The sequence below is a fragment of the Rhea pennata genome, chromosome 12 (assembly GCF_028389875.1).
Source record: "Rhea pennata isolate bPtePen1 chromosome 12, bPtePen1.pri, whole genome shotgun sequence".
NCBI lineage: Eukaryota > Metazoa > Chordata > Aves > Rheiformes > Rheidae > Rhea > Rhea pennata.
The window spans coordinates 15,212,690-15,231,742 of record NC_084674.1 but is presented as its reverse complement, the minus strand read 5'-3'; the positions used below and the strand labels follow the sequence as shown (position 1 = coordinate 15,231,742).

Below are 19,053 nucleotides of genomic sequence, written 5' to 3'. Positions count from 1 at the left end.
ATATTTTACCAATAACAGAAGAATTCTTTTCTGACTAATTTCTACTCTCATACTGTTTAGATAGTGTAGACGCAGTATAACATAACACATGCACTTTTTTGCATGTTTACTATGGTGTTGCTTAACGGTTCATAGAGGACAGGAGCCCATTATGCTTGGCAGTGTTTAAATAAAGAGTATTGAACGGTCCTTATACTCTAAACAAGACAGCTATACCCGGTGCAGTGGGAGAGAAAAAAAAAAAAAAAAAAAAAACTCCAGAACAACAAGTGTGAAGTTACTTTCTTGATTTTAGACCAGTGTATGAGTGTGCTCCCCTCCATTAAAAACTTTGAAATCCTTTGACCAATTTCAAGAGAGATGGATAGACTTCCATGACAATAAATTCATACAGGTTTCATTACATCAGTAAGATAAATGAGAGTAAGATAGGTAAGATAAATCTTACCTATGCCCTGACAGGCAGAAAGGCTGCCCCATGCACTCACCCCGTACTAAGCGCACAGGAGAGCTCATGCAAATGCCTCAGACGTAAGAAGAAAAATTCCAAGCACATCCTACACCTTATTAGACACTAAAGAACCCACATAGAGGAGATAAAGCAGTAGGAACTAGGATTTATTTTTCCACAGCACACAGAGAAGTACCTGTTTTATGGGGTTCATGGTAAGAGGGGAGAAAGGAAGTGTGAGGAGGAGGAGCAATGGATTTACTTCACAGCACTTAAGAGTCTTGGGAAGTCAGGGAAGGCAAGTTGAACCTTTCATTTCTGCCGCTAGGAAAATGGTTCCTATCTGGCTGCTTCTGACTCTCTTCTCTCCTAACTTTCTAAATCCTTTTCCTCTTAACAGAAAAAAATCATATACATTTCTAAGCACATTTTATATTTCTGATTAGACAATATTAAAAAATAATCCAGTAATATAGTTTATATGACACAAACCTCTAAATTTGTTTGGTTCTCCAGTTTCAAAAATCTGAGTTCATATTAAGTCTAGCATTGTCCCACTGGACAGATCCTCAGCTCATAAGTCCTACCATTGAATTGTAATGTCTTAGGTCTCAAATACACAAGATTTGCAGTTGGAAAAAGGGAAAAACTGACCCATCATATTTTGAGGTCTAAAATGCAGAAACATCTGCTAGAATCATATTCAGTTGGCTGAGGGTTAGGAATATGGGAGCCTGCAGTTGATCAGCGCTGCCCTAGGTGTCACGGAGGCCAATGGGAATTACACTAAGAGGGTTTCAGTAGACAAGGGTGTAATTCAGTCAGCTTAAAAAAAAAAAATCATGAAACAGAAGCCTAACTCTTTTTTTTCTTTTTTCCTTTCAGCCTCCTACTTCTTCCTTGCTGTCTAGTGAGCCACTTGTTCTTTTGACTATACTATCAGAGATGGAGGTCTTCACATTCCCATGCTGGCTAAAGTTCAAAACATGTATCATACTATTTCATCACTTTTACCATTACTGATTTTTTAGCTAATAAAAGCACTTAAAACAAACAGAATATAGTTTTGTCAAGATCAGTGCTAGCAGAGCACAGTTTTTTTCTAGAGTATTGTTCTTCTGGTACAATGATTTTGTTGCTTTTATTTTCTTACATGAAAAAAAAATGATGTTGCGCAAAGGAAACCAGGAAAATAAAAGCGACCATTTAATTTTTACTAGAAAGCTTATGAGCTGCTTCTTTGTTATCTAAAGGTTTACATGTCAAACACTCCAGTCAGTTAACTTGAGATAAAAATGTGAAGTTTCCTTACAGAATATACTTCAAAGTATAACTTTCCTTTGGAAAAGTCCAGGTTTTGATTTTCATTCTTCAGGTTTTTACAGTTCTCTTCCTTTTATCATTGCCGATGTTTCACTGAATACTAATTCATAACTGCAATCTTTCTGTTCTGTTCTTGCTTTTATATGTTATCTTTCTCACCAGCGTTGCATTCGGAATACTATTCTACTTCATGTGATTTTAAAATGCTACAAATCAAGATATAGCATGGATTACTCTGGTGTATTTCAAACCCATTCAGCCCTAATGCATTTGTTAATTCAATCAAGAAGTGCATCTTCATTTAAAGAGGATGATTTAAAAAAGGGAGGGGCAAAAATGAGAAGTAAATATTATGATTTTAAATTGCAACTGTTTCTTCAATTGTAAATCCACTTGTAAATGGAAGTGATCTATATTACCAAAGAAAGATTAGAAGATTCAGCACCTCAGACTCCTAGAGGAAGCTTGTGGCATCTGTAAACCTGAATCAGTGGGAATTCTGTCTGTCCTCTAAGCAATCCTATCTCTAGAGAAAGTAACTGTCATTTTTCATTCTCGCAACCTACACTTTAAAACAATTATTTTGCCACTTGTATCATCTTGTAAATCCACTTATTTCCTGTAGTTCAACAAAATATGCCAAGGGCTATTCAGAGTGTGACGTTTAATCTTTCCAGAGTTATTAGTTGACTTAATATAACAGGAACATGAAAAAAAGATTTAAAAACATCTGATTATTAACTATGCATAGCCAGTTTGTTTCGGTAAGGGAGCAATGTGGGAGGAAATAGCACATACTTCAGAGACAAAATACAATTTAGGAGCATGGTTCAAAAACAGCCAAAGAGCAAAAGTAACCATTTATGGACCTCTTGCCCATGAATTTGTCCAACCTCTTTTTGAACCAACTGATGCTGTCTGCCTTCTGGGGAAGCAAGTTCCAGGAGATCACCAGCCCCTCGGTAAAGCAGGGCTTTCTGTCATCTCTTTGGAATTGGTCACTGAGTAATCTCAACAAGTGCCTGAAATTTCTCTTCCTGAGGGATCTGACAAACAATAGTTCTGCATGCAGCTTGTCCGCTGTCCCCGCCTCTGTGATTCTCTAAACTTCAACCATATCCTCCCCCCAGCACCTTTCTCTTCTCCAAAACGAAGAGTCTTTAAGTCTCTCCTCAGAAAGCAGCTGTAGTGTCCCCTTGATCTCTCTAACATTCAAGTGCTGGGGAAAGTACTAGAGGAAGTAATGCTGCCACCAGACCCGAAGAGGTATTGTGGAATTTCCAACAGAAAATGTTTGTGGGGGCACTGACTTCCAGCTCCGTATCTCTGTTTTCGTATTGAGAGAGGACAGAGAATTAATGGTAACGCAATCAGCAAGGAAAGTGTAATACTACAATATAGGGATGCAGCTACAGTTCAAATCCCTTCCTGCCTAGCAGATACCTCAGACCATATGGGTCACAGGAACCTGGAGGACCTTCTTTACAAATAGAGAGCCACAAGCAAAGCCTCCTGCTAGAGAGAACAGTTCGCAGAAACTTCATAAGTTTAAACTTCTATAGTTTCCTGAAAACGTTAATCACAGAAACACACAATGCTTAAACCAAAATAATTACGAGATGAACAAAAAAGTGGGTCAAAAACCAGACCCATTTTCTAGATCAAAAAAGTATATACTTTTGTTATGATCACCTATGTGTTACTTGTTGACTACGTTGAATCATTCTTTCTGGTTTGTTTTCAGTGAATAATTTTGTGACATAAAAAGCACAATTGCCTTTCCATACTACAAAAGAAGACATCTCCCTCTGGGAGGGAAACACATTCAGAGGTTGCTAGTGTGTTCTCCTGCTGTCTAAAGGGGACCAGAAACATGGAAGATGCTTCAGCTCCATTTACTGGGATATCCACATAAAAACAGGCAAAATCTAGCATCTCATATCATGTTTCAGTGAAATACTAAATTCTTCTCACCAACCTTCAATAGAAGAAGGTGCAAATATATTTTGAAAGTAATTTAGTGCTTTAACAAGATAAAAATGAAGAAAAGAAATGGTACACTTCCTTCTCATTCTGATGAGATTTCAAACATCACATACTTTATAAAACAAAATCAAAATACACTATTATTTCAATCTGTATAAGACTCTCAAGTGCACAGAAAGTTGGTGACAGTCATTTATCTTTAAATATGTGAAGTGCTTTGACAAGCAAACAGTTCACTTATCCTGTTCTCAGAGAGAAACATTTTTATTGCTTTGTCCCCCTTCATTGTTTACAAAAGAAAAACTCCAGAAAGCTTCTGTTCCACAGAACAAAGCCTTCATTTGGGTTTCTCTAATCTTTATGGTGTTTGCAAGTTGGTGTCAAAAATGTTAGTCAAGGCATGCTGTGTTACAGGTCTGTGGGGCAAAAGCAGTCACAAGAGACTTTTCACCCAAGTTAGGAGACCACATTTCCATTCTAACTACTTCCTATGGAAGTCACAGTTGTATCAACATCCTGCTGTTTTGTTTGTATTTAACTTGGGCTATGACTCTCTACACTCTCAGCATGAATCCTACAATTAAATGGAAGCAGTCCACAGGTTACTAAAAAACAGTCTGGTGTTCTATATTTGAAATGGTACAATTTTTGAGACAATCAACTTGCTATCCACCAACAGGATGTGTTTAGAGTATATATTACTAGAGCTGAAACAAGCCAGAAGAATCTCTAATAAAATTGTGCAAAATGGTAAACTATTTCCAGAAATTATTTTTCCTCTACATCTATTTATGCACTAGTCTGTTATCTGGTCTATTAAAAGACCTATAGTCTGACCTATCTGACCTATTTTAAAAAATTCACATGGTAGAGAAACTACCATGTTTCCTTCAGCTATCTGTTCAGCTGTTCAGCTATCTTTCCCAAGATACAAGCTAAAATTTAGTTAGACCTGAGAAATTAAAATAATTATTCAAAAGCATTTGAATTCCAAAGTAGTACTTTAACAACAGATATCAGATATTTGCTTAAATTTCATACCAAAAAATATCTTTGAAAGTCATGTATCCAGTAACATTTTAGCCTAGAATTATCTGCAAGGGAGGTGATATCTCCTTTTAGAATAATCCTTCAAAATATCAGCATTTTTAAAAGGACCATAAGCTAAACACCTTTGCTCATACTTTGTAATAAAGCACCTCAGTTTCCAGTGCAGGCAAGAGAAAGGGTTATCTGCCTCTTTGCCCTACTTTTTGAAGGGGCAGGAGGAAGGGAGAGGAGGGAGAATCGCTCCATAACTGTAACATAGAAAGCAGACATTGTCTGTAGGGAAGCAATAGTTTTAAGTGGTTTTAAAAAGTGAGTTTCAAAGAGTAGTTCCACCCTTAAGTCATCTGCCAATTTTTCCTACCTTGCTACAATGTTTTTCTCATCCTTGCTGCTGTATGGAAGACTCCAACAAAAAGGAAATTAACTTAATGACTACATGCAAGTAGAGTTCCTACATTTTCATCAGGGATTTTCCTGTCAGTGAGTCTCCTGCTTCTGGCCTGTGCATGCACAAAACAGGTGAATTGCACACACAATTACTCTGAAATGTTCCAGATGCACTGGATTTACTACTCACACAGAGACTTCAGAAGCAGGTTTGAACATAGCTGTATCCACAGAGATGAGGAAGAAACCACTATCCTTTGGATGACAGAGCCTCCTGGGGTGGAGTAGGGACGTAAACAGAGAAAAATATGTTAAGTGCCTTTCCCACCCCCTCCCCAAGTGCCAGTCTGAGATTGTGATGGATAGAAATTGTAATAAGAGAAGGTAAGGGAAGGACATGAGCTGATTTGTCCAGGTGCTGGAAACATGTCTAGGTTCTCTGGACATCCAACAGCTTTTGTCAGAGCTAAAGCTCCTACTGAGCTGCTACACAGATGTGAAATCCCCAACTTCTACTCAGGTAAAATTTATAGGCAGACAGAAGAGGGTGTGTCTGGGGAAAACCAGACGAATAGCAAACTTCCTTATACCTCGGCCATTAATACTCCATAAAACATTTTGTCTTCCCTACAAACTGTGACCCTCTAGTTTTACATCTTACAAAGTCCTCCCCATAGGCTGTGATCCCTGACTTCCAGAATTCATTCAAAGTGCCTCTTCATCACTGTAACCTCCTCAAAATTTCACTTGAAGCCGTTTCTGGATACCCATGCTTAAATCTCCTGCACTAAAAGAAAGGAGGAGATACGGGGACAGACAAATGGACAAGTCTTGTTCTCTTTCCCACAACAGGATAAACTTTCTGCTTGCTCCCTGAACCTATTCATTCTCTTCACTGAATTTGTTGAGCCACGTATAGCACCAAACCACTATCTGCCACTTGGGACTGGCATCTAGTGGCAAATGCAGCTGCCTTCTCCCTGTTTGGCAGATCAGCTGCCAAGTCAACTAATCCAGGAGGTAAAAGTGCAAAGCTCTTGCACAAAAAGTGGCAGCTGGTAGGACTGAATGTTTGGTGGAAAAAAACATTTTACCCCTTTCTTCCCACAAATATTTCATCTTTGACTATGCACAGGTGCTGTTAAAATAATAAACATACTGAAAAACAGAGATAAGCAATATTCATTTATTATTTTCAGTGAAAAAAATGATGGGCAGTCTCAAAGGAAGTGATGCTTAATTTTATACTGTCACTGTAAGAAAACATATTGCAATCAATCCCTGTTCCCAAATCCCAAATCTAGCCCAATTATCTATCTATCTAATTTTGCTGTGGGCATGTCACCACCATATAGGAAAGGACATCAGCATGAAAGCATTGTGGATGCCTTGTGGTCTGAAAGTATGCTCCACAAATATGGCACTTCGGAAAAATCTGATAAAAAACCCCACCACATCACAGAGCAGAAACTGCTCTTACCCTCAAATTATATTACAAAATGAACAAGCTTTTTTAGGCAAGCTTTCTGAAGTTTTCAGTGGGCTCTGCTCCTTCTTGTGGACTTCTTAGAAAACAAAAAAAAACCTCTTGGAAAAAGGAGTCTTGATACATATTTCTAACCAGACATCTCTAATTTCAGGCCAATTCAAACATTTCTATGGATGATAAATACACTTTTTTTTAAAATGTCAGCATGACTTTTGTCACATTAGGCATTACAGAAATAGCTTTTAAATCTATTGCAGGTTTAAAAAAATAATAAGCTCATTGATTTTATTTTGCTCAGAGAGAGAATAAGCAGAAAGCATTACAATTAGGCAAAATGATGGATTTGAACACGTGGCGCATTTTGCTGTTAACACGTACGTGTAACCTTCCATTAATGTCAGTATGAGTTGTGTGTGTATTGCAAAAATAATATGACCATAACAAAAAATATTTCCTCCAGAAAGAATGCGGTAATATTATTTGTAGCCATTTGGAAAAATCTCATATTTAGAAAGCAAAACACAAATGCAAATCCTTCTCCAAACTTCAACACTGGAATTCTTTAAAATAAATCTTGTCTTTTCATATGTTGGCATCACGTTAAGAATAACTAGATGCTTATCTCCTTCCATCAAACTGCCTTTCCTTTAACAGGTACTGATCCAGTTTCCAATTGAAAAAGATGAACCAGATAATGAAGTAGTCTAGGATGCCATCCACTTACAGTCTAAACTTCTTTAAATAACCAATTCTATATGGGAACATGTAATGACCACTGAAGAAGTTATCTAAAACTGACAACTGATTGTAGTCAGTAAATTAAGATGGATCTTGGCAATGTCAGCCAGATGGGCCTAGAACGCAGAGTTATGTTTGGAACTTGAACATTATATAAGCATAGGAAATCATCCTGAATGTCCTTAAACACACAGTTCATGACTATTTGACTGGAAGCCAGCAGTCAAAAACTATAATCACTAAGCATTAAATAATAAAATGATAAATAGAAGTTAGGGTCATCATTGTGAATTAGTAAATTATCTTTAAATATCAGAGAGAAGCCAGATGAAGAAATACTGTTTTAGTGTATTACTACTACACAGAATTGTCATTATTCTGTCAGCAGATGCCTAGCTCTTAGCTAGCTTCTACAATCTACTTCTGAGAACACCATATTCATAAAAAATAATTTAATGCCCTATTTACAATATTCTGTTGCAATGCAGCAGTTTTATAAAGCTTGTTTGACATGCACTTATTTCAGTGAGTAATTTCAAAAATTAAATTACAGTAATAAATTTCTGAATTATTTTTACAAGATATTTACCGATACACATATATCTATTAGTTTACGCTGTTTAATATATTCTATTAAATTAAATAAATAATCTAGTAAATTTAAAATTAAGACATACATTGATTTAGATGTTCCTGTTTCTAGCAGCAGTCACGTAATCCTTTTTTTTCACAAATGAAAAAAATAAGTATGTTTGCTTTTTTGATGAAGCACTGAAGTTATTTTAGAAGAAATAACTAAAAAGAGGCAATAAGTAAATACAATCATGCAAATTTCTGCCACTATTCTCATTATTTATTCTGTTTAGTAATATTTTGCTATGTGTTTTAAATACTGCTGCATTCATTAACTCTATTTTGTGTCTCCTAGATCACCAAAATCCATCCTGAAGTCTGAAAGCCATACTCAGTTATTTCCATCACACTTACCACAAGCAAAAGTTCTGCTCAAAACGTTACAAATAAACTTGTGAAACCATTAGGATATCGCTCAAACACATTAGTTAACTCCATAAACACCACACAAGTGACCAAAACTCTTTTTTAGAATAGGACTACACTTTGAAGTTCTTTCTCCAATATGAACTCTTTTTTACATGTATTCCAGAAATTAAAAAGTTAGCATGTAATTAAAAATAGTGTATATCTTTTTTTTTTTTAATTAAAGTAAATTCTAATCTCAACTAAGTTACTAGCTGAGCTCACAGGACTTCAGTGGGGCTCTTCTATACACGTAAGTTAGAGCATCAGGCTCTTACAGGTAACCGTACAGCACTAGATAGCTGGGAAAGCTACCTAGGAGAGGAAGATGGTTAGGTAACCCTCTCCTACATAATCCCCCTATAACGCATACATTATAATTTATAGTAGTTTACTATTTTAGGTTACACAGGTTATAACTTGTAGATTTTCAAACAAATTGGAGCTCCTTTTAGGATTAAAAATGAAAAATGTATATGAAAATTGCTTTTATAGAAGTCAGAAAAAATGGTAAGGGAAGAAAAAAATATATGTATTTACAAGCCTAACAAATTAGCAATCAAGAAACCAAAGGCAAAAAGTAAAACAAAAATACATAAGAAAGTAGTCTTTTACAAATGAAACAGAAGGAACACTAATGACTACACAAATAAAGAAAAAATTTAACAGGCAAAAATATTTCAGTTTTAATAGTAATTTTTACTGTCAGTAAAATAACTCCATATCTTTATATCTCATTTTAACTTTCAAATCTTCCTAGCCTGGACCTTTGATAGCTGGATCTTTCACCACCAGAACAATCTACTGTCTTTCACTCATAAAATGGAACATATTTTTATCAAAAGAAGAAAAAAAAATCAAATTTCATCTAGCTTTTGCCAACCTCACCTCCCAAACTGAAAATACATGCCTTATTCAGCTCTTCAATATCCAGAATTTTCTGCATACTCAACCAAAAAAATCACGCTAACAGAACACTTTTTAACTGTACTTTTTAACTGTATTACTGTGAAAATTATGATCACTTATAGGAAAAAAAAAAAGAATCATTCTTACTGTTAGGGCAAAAACTAAGCATGTACTCAAAGAAATAGACCAAAGCACTACGAAAACACATGACTTCATGAAATGCACTACCATTGACCATCTGATTTATTATAGCTGAATCAATATGTGCATATACAGCAAAATCAGAAAACTAAATAAAATGTTATCCGATATAAAATCACAGGCTCACTACTACGAAGTATCAATTTGCATATGAACTTCCATTTTTCTGACTTCATTGGAAACATTCCTTTTTACATTACAAGTATTTATAATGTTGCACCTCCATTACACAGTAGCCATTCTTAAAATCTGCTTTTATAAAACTATATCAAGCATATATCTTCATTTGCCATGTTGTCTTATTTACAGTAAAAGTATTAAATAATTTTTCTGATTATTTCTTACTTTAAGTGTGAAGACTTTTACAATAACTTACCTGAAGTTATATACAGCTTAAGTGTTTTTTTGAATGTTAACTACATACTTATCAGCCCAGCCAAGTCCTAACCGGTTAACGCATTTTGGCAAACACCAATTTCAAAGATTGTCTCATAGCTTTAACATGGTATAACTACAAATGTTTTCATTTATTATGGGAATTTAAACTTAAATTATAGGCCTATCTTCCTTTTTTCTGTTGTGTGCTTATAAACAGTAATAAATAGTAATAATGACTGATAAGTTTTTTAAAAAAAAACTAATTAATTTCAGCAGACTTTGTACCATCTATACAAAGCCGGTAAATCTCGTTCCTTGCATTTGTCACTCACTGAAACTCCAACAGAGCATTCTCATTGACCCTCTGTTTCCCATGGAAGTTACACTGCACCGATATTTTACTCACATGTAACAAAGAACAGCTTTCAGAAAGCTTTCAGCATGTCAGTTATGGACTACTTTTAAAATGAAGCCTTTGCACTTCTACATTTTACACCATTAGAAGTCCTAAAATTCAGACTTTAGGATATATAAACGTATACACGTAGAAAAAAAATATTTGCCAAAAGAAAAATCTCTTATTGCAACAAGTAATTTTCATTTTTCTAGATATTAGAGAAATAAATGTACTCACTTCATTTCTAGAATTTCTTCAAGCTGTTTTCTCCGCTCTATTCTTAGGTTAGCCAGATGCGCTTCCTTCTCAGCCAAAGACTGCTGTGTTGAGGCAAGACGGGCTTTGGTAGAATCTAACTCTTGTCTAGTCTTTTCCAAGGCATTCATCAGTTCTTCTACCTAAAAGTGAGAGAACTTTTTAAGCTTCACGTTCTCAGTCAGTCTTTAGGTAAATACAAGAGAAAAACCCACAGAATTATTTTAAGTAAACAGCTGTTAAAATTCATTTCTATCTTAATTGTTTTTAAAATACAAACTTACTAAAAGACCCTTCATGTTTTCACGAATCCATGTAGTAACGAGCAACATTTATACAAACCAGAACAGACACAGCTTGCCAAAAAGCTACTTAAGCTGGGCCACTGCCACGTACAGCCATATTTGATAAATATTTCTTACATCACTTACATTATTGAAACACAGGATGGTAGTAACTCATTATGATAGCAATTTCACAAAGTTTAGATGAAGACATAGATACATATGTTAATATAAAATTGATCATGAACTCCAAGTAATTTTCATCAAAAACAGACATAGCCTTCTGTGCTAGACCAAGTTGTCCAGATAAGCTGTAGATTCTCCATGCTTGGGAATTTTCAGATCTTGAAAAGGAAACCTGGAAGTTTTCTGACTTTGAAGTTATGCTTGCTTTGAGCAAATACCCATGCAGACAAATGCATGACCTCCAGTTGTCCGTTCTACCCTAAATTGTCCTAAGTTTCTGCACTGATTTGTCTGCTATTGTCCTAAGAAAACAACCAAATTATTTTCCTCAGGACAACTGTGAGAATTTCTGAAATATGAAATATAGGAAGATAAGGGTGATATCGGATCTTTCCTTGGCATTGGTAAATATCAGCTGGCTTTAGGATAAATTGCTTACTGCAGGAATTCAGAAAACCTCCATGTTTTCATAAAACATGATTTAGAAGTAAAAAAAAGTGTCTGTCATATTGTATCACATTATTTAAAGAACAAAAAGAACAAAGACTCCATATGACACCTGTCTGGTAGCAGCAAAATTTCCTTGTGAGGTGAATCACTACATTTGAAGAACCAGAGGGTCATGAGTAGCCTCTGTGGACCAGGACACTGCCGTGTGATTTCCACATTCTTGCACAAACATTCAAATGATACAGTTTATACTAAAAGCTGCAAGTATACAACAGAGAATTCATTTATTTTTAGAAGATACAGTGATCTAAAAAATAAATGCTATACTCCCTATATTTTCTTTCTCACCTGCTTTGTCCAAATATCAACATTTTATAAATTAGCTAACATTTTGGAACGAATGTCTAAGTAAAATGAAATGGGAGAGAGAAGGAACAACTGGAATATATCCAATATAAATGCTTCTTCTATAGCACATTGTTCATGTTACATAAGTCATTGAAAAGTGTGCACTTTCATGCAGTGACAAAGTCTGACAATATTCACTGCGGCCATATCATAAGTGCATCTACAAAGACAGTACGATGCTTTCCCTCACGTTCATGCTTAATTGTTGCTTACCCTCTTCTGTTATCTAAATCCTACTCGCATGCAATCAATGTTTATAAACCACATAATTTTGTTTTAAGTTGAACACACATTGCTTTGCTTGCTTCTCACTTAACAGGTTCAGTAAAGCAAATTAATAGTATGATCTCTATCAGATTATAGTGAGCAGAGGCACACACTGTTTGACAATGATACACAGATTACTTACTGCTGTACACCAGCTGCATCTGAAGTCTTTATAAACACGCTAGTAAGGGCAACAGATAGCGCAACGTGTTGGATACATCTAGTACCTAAGTTGTATTTCACCAGAGCAGAATCAGAATTACCAATACACTGAAAGTACTGATCTTCTCAGTACCTTCTTACTCTTCCACTCAGAAAGGCAAATCAGTGTAATATTGGTATAAACGAAACAGCAAGGACTGCCAGCTGTGCCCTGCACTCCGTGCAGGTGCAAGATTCCACTAAAGCAGACTCTGAAGAAAGATGAGGGCTATAGAAAGACTTTGAAAAATGGCTATCTCATGCCCTTTCACAGTAAAAGTAGCTAAGAGAAAATACAGTAGAAGGAAATGAATAATAAAAAAAATGTATCTGCATTTGTATCACAGAAAAAATAAAGTAATAGCAGGAAATCATATTTCTTTAAAAATATACTAATACTATTATAATACTATTATAACACCAGATAGTTCATCTTCTATTTTAATACACACAAATACAAACCTATGCTGTCTCCAGCAAGGACAAGCCTCAACTTCTCAAATATAATGTTTCTCCCTGCTTTCTTGGGCTATTTCTTAATTTCACCCTTATATTTCTTAAAAATTACACAGCGTTTCTGCTGAAAAGCATATAATAAAGACTGCAGACTGCATACACCAGGTAGCATACATTAATGGAAACACAAGTGAGGATTCAAGACTGTGAAGTCATTCATTCATACAGACTCTTGCTTCAAGACAGTCTCTCATGTCACTCTTCACTTGCAGATTTGTGTGGCAGATGAGGACCTAATAAGGCAGAACAGCACCACTTCTGTATCTTTAGTCCTCCTCCCTTTCCTTCAGGTTCAGCTGAATTTAGGATCCAGCCTGTTGACTGACTGACCGAGCGCTCATCTAATTTCTTATATAAGAACATTAGCTACATTTTAAAAGCATTTAAAGGAATTAAACAAATGTGAAAACAAAGCTGTGGAATTGTTAAAGTATATTAATACTCACCTATCACCAGACAAAAGGACCAGGTTTCAACATGGAAAAAAAAATCTTTAAAAATTTAAATACAAAAAACTTTTCAAACCACAAATCATTAACATATGTAGACTGGAAAGTTACACTTTCATTTACATTTTCAGCATAATATTTGCCAGCTGGTTCTTTCTTCACTTTCTGAGTATGACCTAAGTTCAAGAGTTGTATGTTTTCCTAGTTAACTGTCTCACCAACACCTAGAACATCAACAGCAGAACTTGACTGGAAGGCATTTATAAAAGAAACTGATTTTAAAATATCTTATTATCAAAGATATTTTTATCAAATCTAAGTATGTAATGCTAAAGTTAAACACACAACCACCTTACCTACAAGTACTGGAGTACTTACCTTACAATGTAAAATTAACTTCAAACATTGAAGGTAATGATATCTAGACATAAAAGTTTAGGGAAAAAGGCTGTGTAAAACAGAAATCAAATCCCTGTATTGTATGTATTCTCTTCCTTGATATTAGAATTAAATGATGGCAGAAAATATGAAGGATAAAAGTTCCTTTACTACATCTTTTAGTCCTCTTCTAAGGAATGGAGATAAATCCAGTGCTATTAGTACAAAATTTTAGCTTTTCGAGTTACAGTAAATGCTTCTTTTGGTGCATGTAGGGTCCATGTATGTAGAGGAGAACATGCATCCAGGAGACATTGAAGTGACCCCCGCATTGGAGGATCAATTCAATAAAGGCCAAGGAACGCCTTTATGTAATTTTTATATCATTGTACAAAAGATTAAGGTAAAGTTCGTATTGATGGTTATATTTATTCCCCTTGACACCTCATCCAGCCCCATTCCTTTCAAATTTCTTTGAAATTAATTACTTATCTTTCAAATGTCTTTCAAATTAATTACTTATCAGTAACACGTTCTAAAAACCAGGCAGCATTTCAAATTACATCACGTGCTGAAGTCAGTGCAGGCAGAGTCACCGCGCAGGCGATGCTACGCTCGCTTTCCCAGACATCCTCTCCCCGAGCGCGCGCTCGCGGGCCGCCCGGCGCGCAGCCGCTCTGCTCGCGGCGACGCCTCTCGGGCAGGCTGACGCTGGCGCCCGGGGCGAGAGCTGCAAACTCGCGCTTTTCCCTCCCGCTGCATCTGTCGGTCTCACTGCTTCCATGCACAAACCTGACCATTTTAAGTATTAAGAGTTAGTATGAACCCATGCTTTGAAGAGTTTATTGTGAGGTTCTCATTAGATACAAAGTTCTTACTAGGTAAGTATTCTGTGCCATGAGTATATTAGCTGTTTCCCCCCTTTTTGAAAGACAGCAGACATGGTTTCATCCTTTGAATTTTCTAATAAAAGCCTTCTTCTATATATACTTTCAGAAAGCTGAACTGCCTTCAGCACGTCAAGAATTTGACTAAACACTGTCAATACCTGAATTTAAGTTTACATTTCAGAATGGCAGGAACCTGGCAAACCAAACTACAACCATTCTCTTTCTTAGCCTTGTGTCTACTTTAAATGAATGCTTTCTAACTAATTCTGCAGCTTCACATCTTCAAGTCCAATCAGCACTTTTTCACACCAAGATAAGAGAAGAAAAAAGGAATGAATATGGAAGAAGTACACATCTGCATTACTAGATTCTGTAAATTACAGAGGGTTAGAGTTCAAATGAATGACAGTTTATTAAAAATGCCCTGGAGCATTCTTAATTCCAGATTGGATTCGGCTCAGCACAACTCATGCTAACATAACACAGCTCCAGTTTGTGGGAATAAGGAGCGGGAGGGAAAATAACATGTTTTTTTCAGTTCAAGTATGATTTATTTCTGCAGGATGATGAAGCGCTGGCAACATTCCAACAATCAAGATTAATATTGTTAGTAATACTATCTTTAAAGGGTTGGCACTTCATTTTAACAACAATATTAGGGATAAATACAAGAGTTTTGGATTTCCTTACTGACTTTTTCAAGTATTGGTAGCCATACAACACCTCCATACCTACTTTAATTGAAAACTTAAGTTTATATTAGTACTCATAGGTCATTTTTGAATTTTACATAGTAAAATTTATATTGATAAATTCTACTAGTTTGTTACAGTTGCTTCACTTTTCTTTAACACAAGGACATTAATCTTCATAAATAAATTAAAAAAAAAAAAGGTTTAACAGGCTTTGAAATGTTCACCCAGTACAGTTTATGTGGGTTGCATTCGTTTAGTGAAAAGTCAGTCAGTGTAAAAATCCATCCTTTTTTTTTTCCAAAGGTCCTTTCTTTTCTCCATTTGCAAGAGAACTGTTTTTTTTTTCCACCAAGTTACACACTACAAAAAATCAGTTATCTCCAGCTCTGTGAATATTAATTTAATAAAAACTATATTTGTTTTTTTCCTCACGATTATGCATGAGATTGCAAAAAAGGAAAGACCAGATTCCTTAAAGTTTCTCTTTGTGGTTTTCCTACAAATTCATTCTGTCACTGGACTAAAGGATATAGAGAACATTTTCACAGAGATTGGGAAAAACAAATTTTAAAAAATGGATTTGTACACACAAATATCCACTTACCAGTTCTTATGATTCAGGCAGTACACTTCAGCTCTTTACACTAATGGATTGCCTGCTGCCTTCCATAAGGACAGCCGGCATGCCAGGCATCCCGGGGGCTGTGCCAGCGGCTGCTGGCCACGCACAGAACGATTCGACCGCACGACTAAATGAATTACACACCTACAGGAGGTCCAACACAAGTCCTACGGACCTAGTGCTCTTAAAATTGCCAACACTGTCCTACAGCACAGTTTGCAAATACCTTGCTTCTTTCTGCTTCTAATGGGAATTTCTCCTGCGTACAGCTGCCTACAGGGATTCATTGCAAACGTGTTTTCCACAAAAGGGAGCAGATGTAGCAAAGTGTCATACTGAGCTTTGCAAGACATCAAGATACACGCTTTGTCACCCTCCCCTCCACTTTCTTCCTATCCCATTTCTCATTCATAGCCAAATTCCTCACCTCTGGCTTCTTCCCATCAAAGCTTTTAAACCCAGGAAATAGGTCCAATGAAACTGGTATACTTATGTTGTTCCCGAACTTTTTTAAACAGAGAAATCGGACACATATTGTGTTCATACAATTTTGGATACGGGCAGAGAAGAAAAACACAGCCATACTCTAAAGATACAAGCTTTGAAACAAACATCCTCAGCAAATGTTTTGACAGAGAAGTAAGCAGAAGATTTATAAAATCCAGGATAATAGCTCAGTTTAAGTTTTTTGATCTTAATAAACTCGGCAAGTAGAGCCCAGTGATATCACTCAACGATGCAGTGGTAGTATGATGCAAATGACTGGAAATGTTGCAAGAGCAACCCTCATGAAATGGTTTGCCATCTCCATGGGAACACAATTATCAAGTGGGATACCATCCTGCAGTATCTGCAGTCAGAACCTTATGGACATCACTTAATTGTATAAAGCAGGCTTTAAAATATTTTAATGCTTTTGCTAAGTAATATATTGACAATAAATACGGCTTAGTTTTATTCAATTACAAAAGAGAGCCATGAAGGTACATCACAAATTTCCCATCTAAACCTGTAGAGACCATAGTCAGAGAAAGGAAGTACTTCAGTTTCCTTACTGGCTGTCCCACTCTGGCTAGCAGTCATGTTAACTGATATCTGTATGGCTTTATGACGGTCATATACGTCCATCTCCATACAAAAAAAATATCTAGAACTTAGTGGAAACTGGGGCCTTCCCATAGATTCTTATAGATAAGAAGAAATATATATATATATATATCTTATGTAGAAAGATTAATAATTTATCAGTCTTTATTAGGTTTATGTAGGATTTTCCAGACAGTTCTGGGAAATAGATTGAAAAGATTAACTTCCATAACCTTTCATTCTAAACCTCAGTAGTTAAATAAAATATAGGACCACAACAATGTATTTCTTGGATTCATTATTTGGAATTCCAATGCATATAATGATTCCACCTAGAATTGAAAAAAATATAATGAAATAATTTTGAAAATATCTATAACAGTCAGTTAAAACAAAGGCCAAAACTGCAACCCAAATGACAAATCACTGTAAGCAAGTTCATCTCTTAGGATAAAATTATACAGTTTCAACCATATCAAGTGAAAAATGATTCACCCCTTTAAAATTAAATATGATGCTTGTTAACCTCTGTGCTCTAGGGCCATGTTTCTAGATAGATGGAAACAAAGATCCTCTTCAAGTGCAAACAAAAACAAGGCATCTGGGCATCTGCTATAGCCCCAGGAATACTATAAATTTATTTAAACACTGTTCAGCTTGGTAAACACAACCCCAGTTATAGTATTCTCAATGACTTTCAACTAGATAGCACTATATGATGAGGCAGTACGAACATGGGAAGACAGCCTCCTGCAAAACTGAAAAGAATGGACAGAAGGCCAGGACTTTCCCTGGAAACTCCTTCACTAGCAGCAAAACACACCTACAGGCAAAGTAGTTAATGTCACATTCCGATATCTATGATGCTAGTACAATTGCCAAAAAACCTCCCAACACATCAATAAAGATACGCTATTCAAAGTGTTGCAAGATCCAGTCTACAAATGTTCTTTGTCTGTGGTAAACCTCATGCTAACAAAGCCTAACTCACCATAGACCTCATTCAACTCTACAGATCACCTAGACGTTCACCGTAATGGAAACAAGACCTGAGCAGCTGTGCAACCCCACTTAGAGAATCAGTATCAACTTAAATTTTTTTCATTTAATTTAAAAATTAAATGAATTTAATTTTTAATTATTGTTTCCTCTATATATCTCACCGCTTTCCTCTCTTTTTGATACTGTGCAAACCTAATTACAGAAGTAGCATTAAAGGCATTTTATAGTGCAAACGAAAGCAGATTTAGATGAAATATATTGATAAATTACAGAGCTCAGCCTAGTTTTTCCAGAAGTATAAAAAATATGCAATTGAACTAGCTATTGAACATATGCTGATTTCAGTAGGACACTCAATTGTCCTACAGGATATTGTAACTGGAAGAGAAGTCTTTTTGACTGAAAACTATTCCACTGTGTGATTTCAGTGTTGAGTCTTTTTAGATAAACCATGTAAGTAGAGCAGAGCAACTCTTTAGCTGGTGTTAAAGCACAGCGCTGTCAGACTGGCCTCTCTGGTTAATGTCAATAGCACTGCGTATAAAAGGTGACTAAAGTGTGTACAAATGTTGATCTTTGGAGAAGGCATGCCTAGAATCATACACACATCTACTATTTCATCCACCAGGTCAACTTCGGGGAGAGAGGGCAAACTGGCAGTTTTCTTGCCAAAAGTTGGTTCTGAGCACACTTGTTAGGTTACACTGCACAAAGCTACTTCCTCACTCTTTTTAATCCATAATCCCAATATATTACTAAAGTTAGAAATGCTTCTCCTTCAGAATCTATTTCTGAAGGTATTGGGGAGTCACACAGTATGTGTAACTTATGCAGTAGATACGTCTTACGGCAGACAAATAGTTTATGTACATTAGAGAGTTTCACCATGTACAATATGTCGAGAATATGTACAATATGCAATGTGCTCACATATTGTGAAACAACAAGTAATATTTATTAAAGTTATGTTAGTGCATGAAAATACTTGGATAATTTTACATGAAAACTTTTGGAAAA

General features: G+C 35.8%; 1 protein-coding gene across 1 annotated transcript in view; it reads right to left on the bottom strand.

Moving 5' to 3' along the window:
* ERC2 (ELKS/RAB6-interacting/CAST family member 2) overlaps positions 1-19,053 on the bottom strand; it is a 368,050-nt gene that overhangs the window by 85,727 nt on the left and 263,270 nt on the right. The window contains exon 16 of the mRNA XM_062585913.1: positions 10,585-10,745. Within this exon, the coding sequence (XP_062441897.1) occupies positions 10,585-10,745 (161 nt within the window). The remainder of the gene's footprint in view (positions 1-10,584; positions 10,746-19,053) is intronic.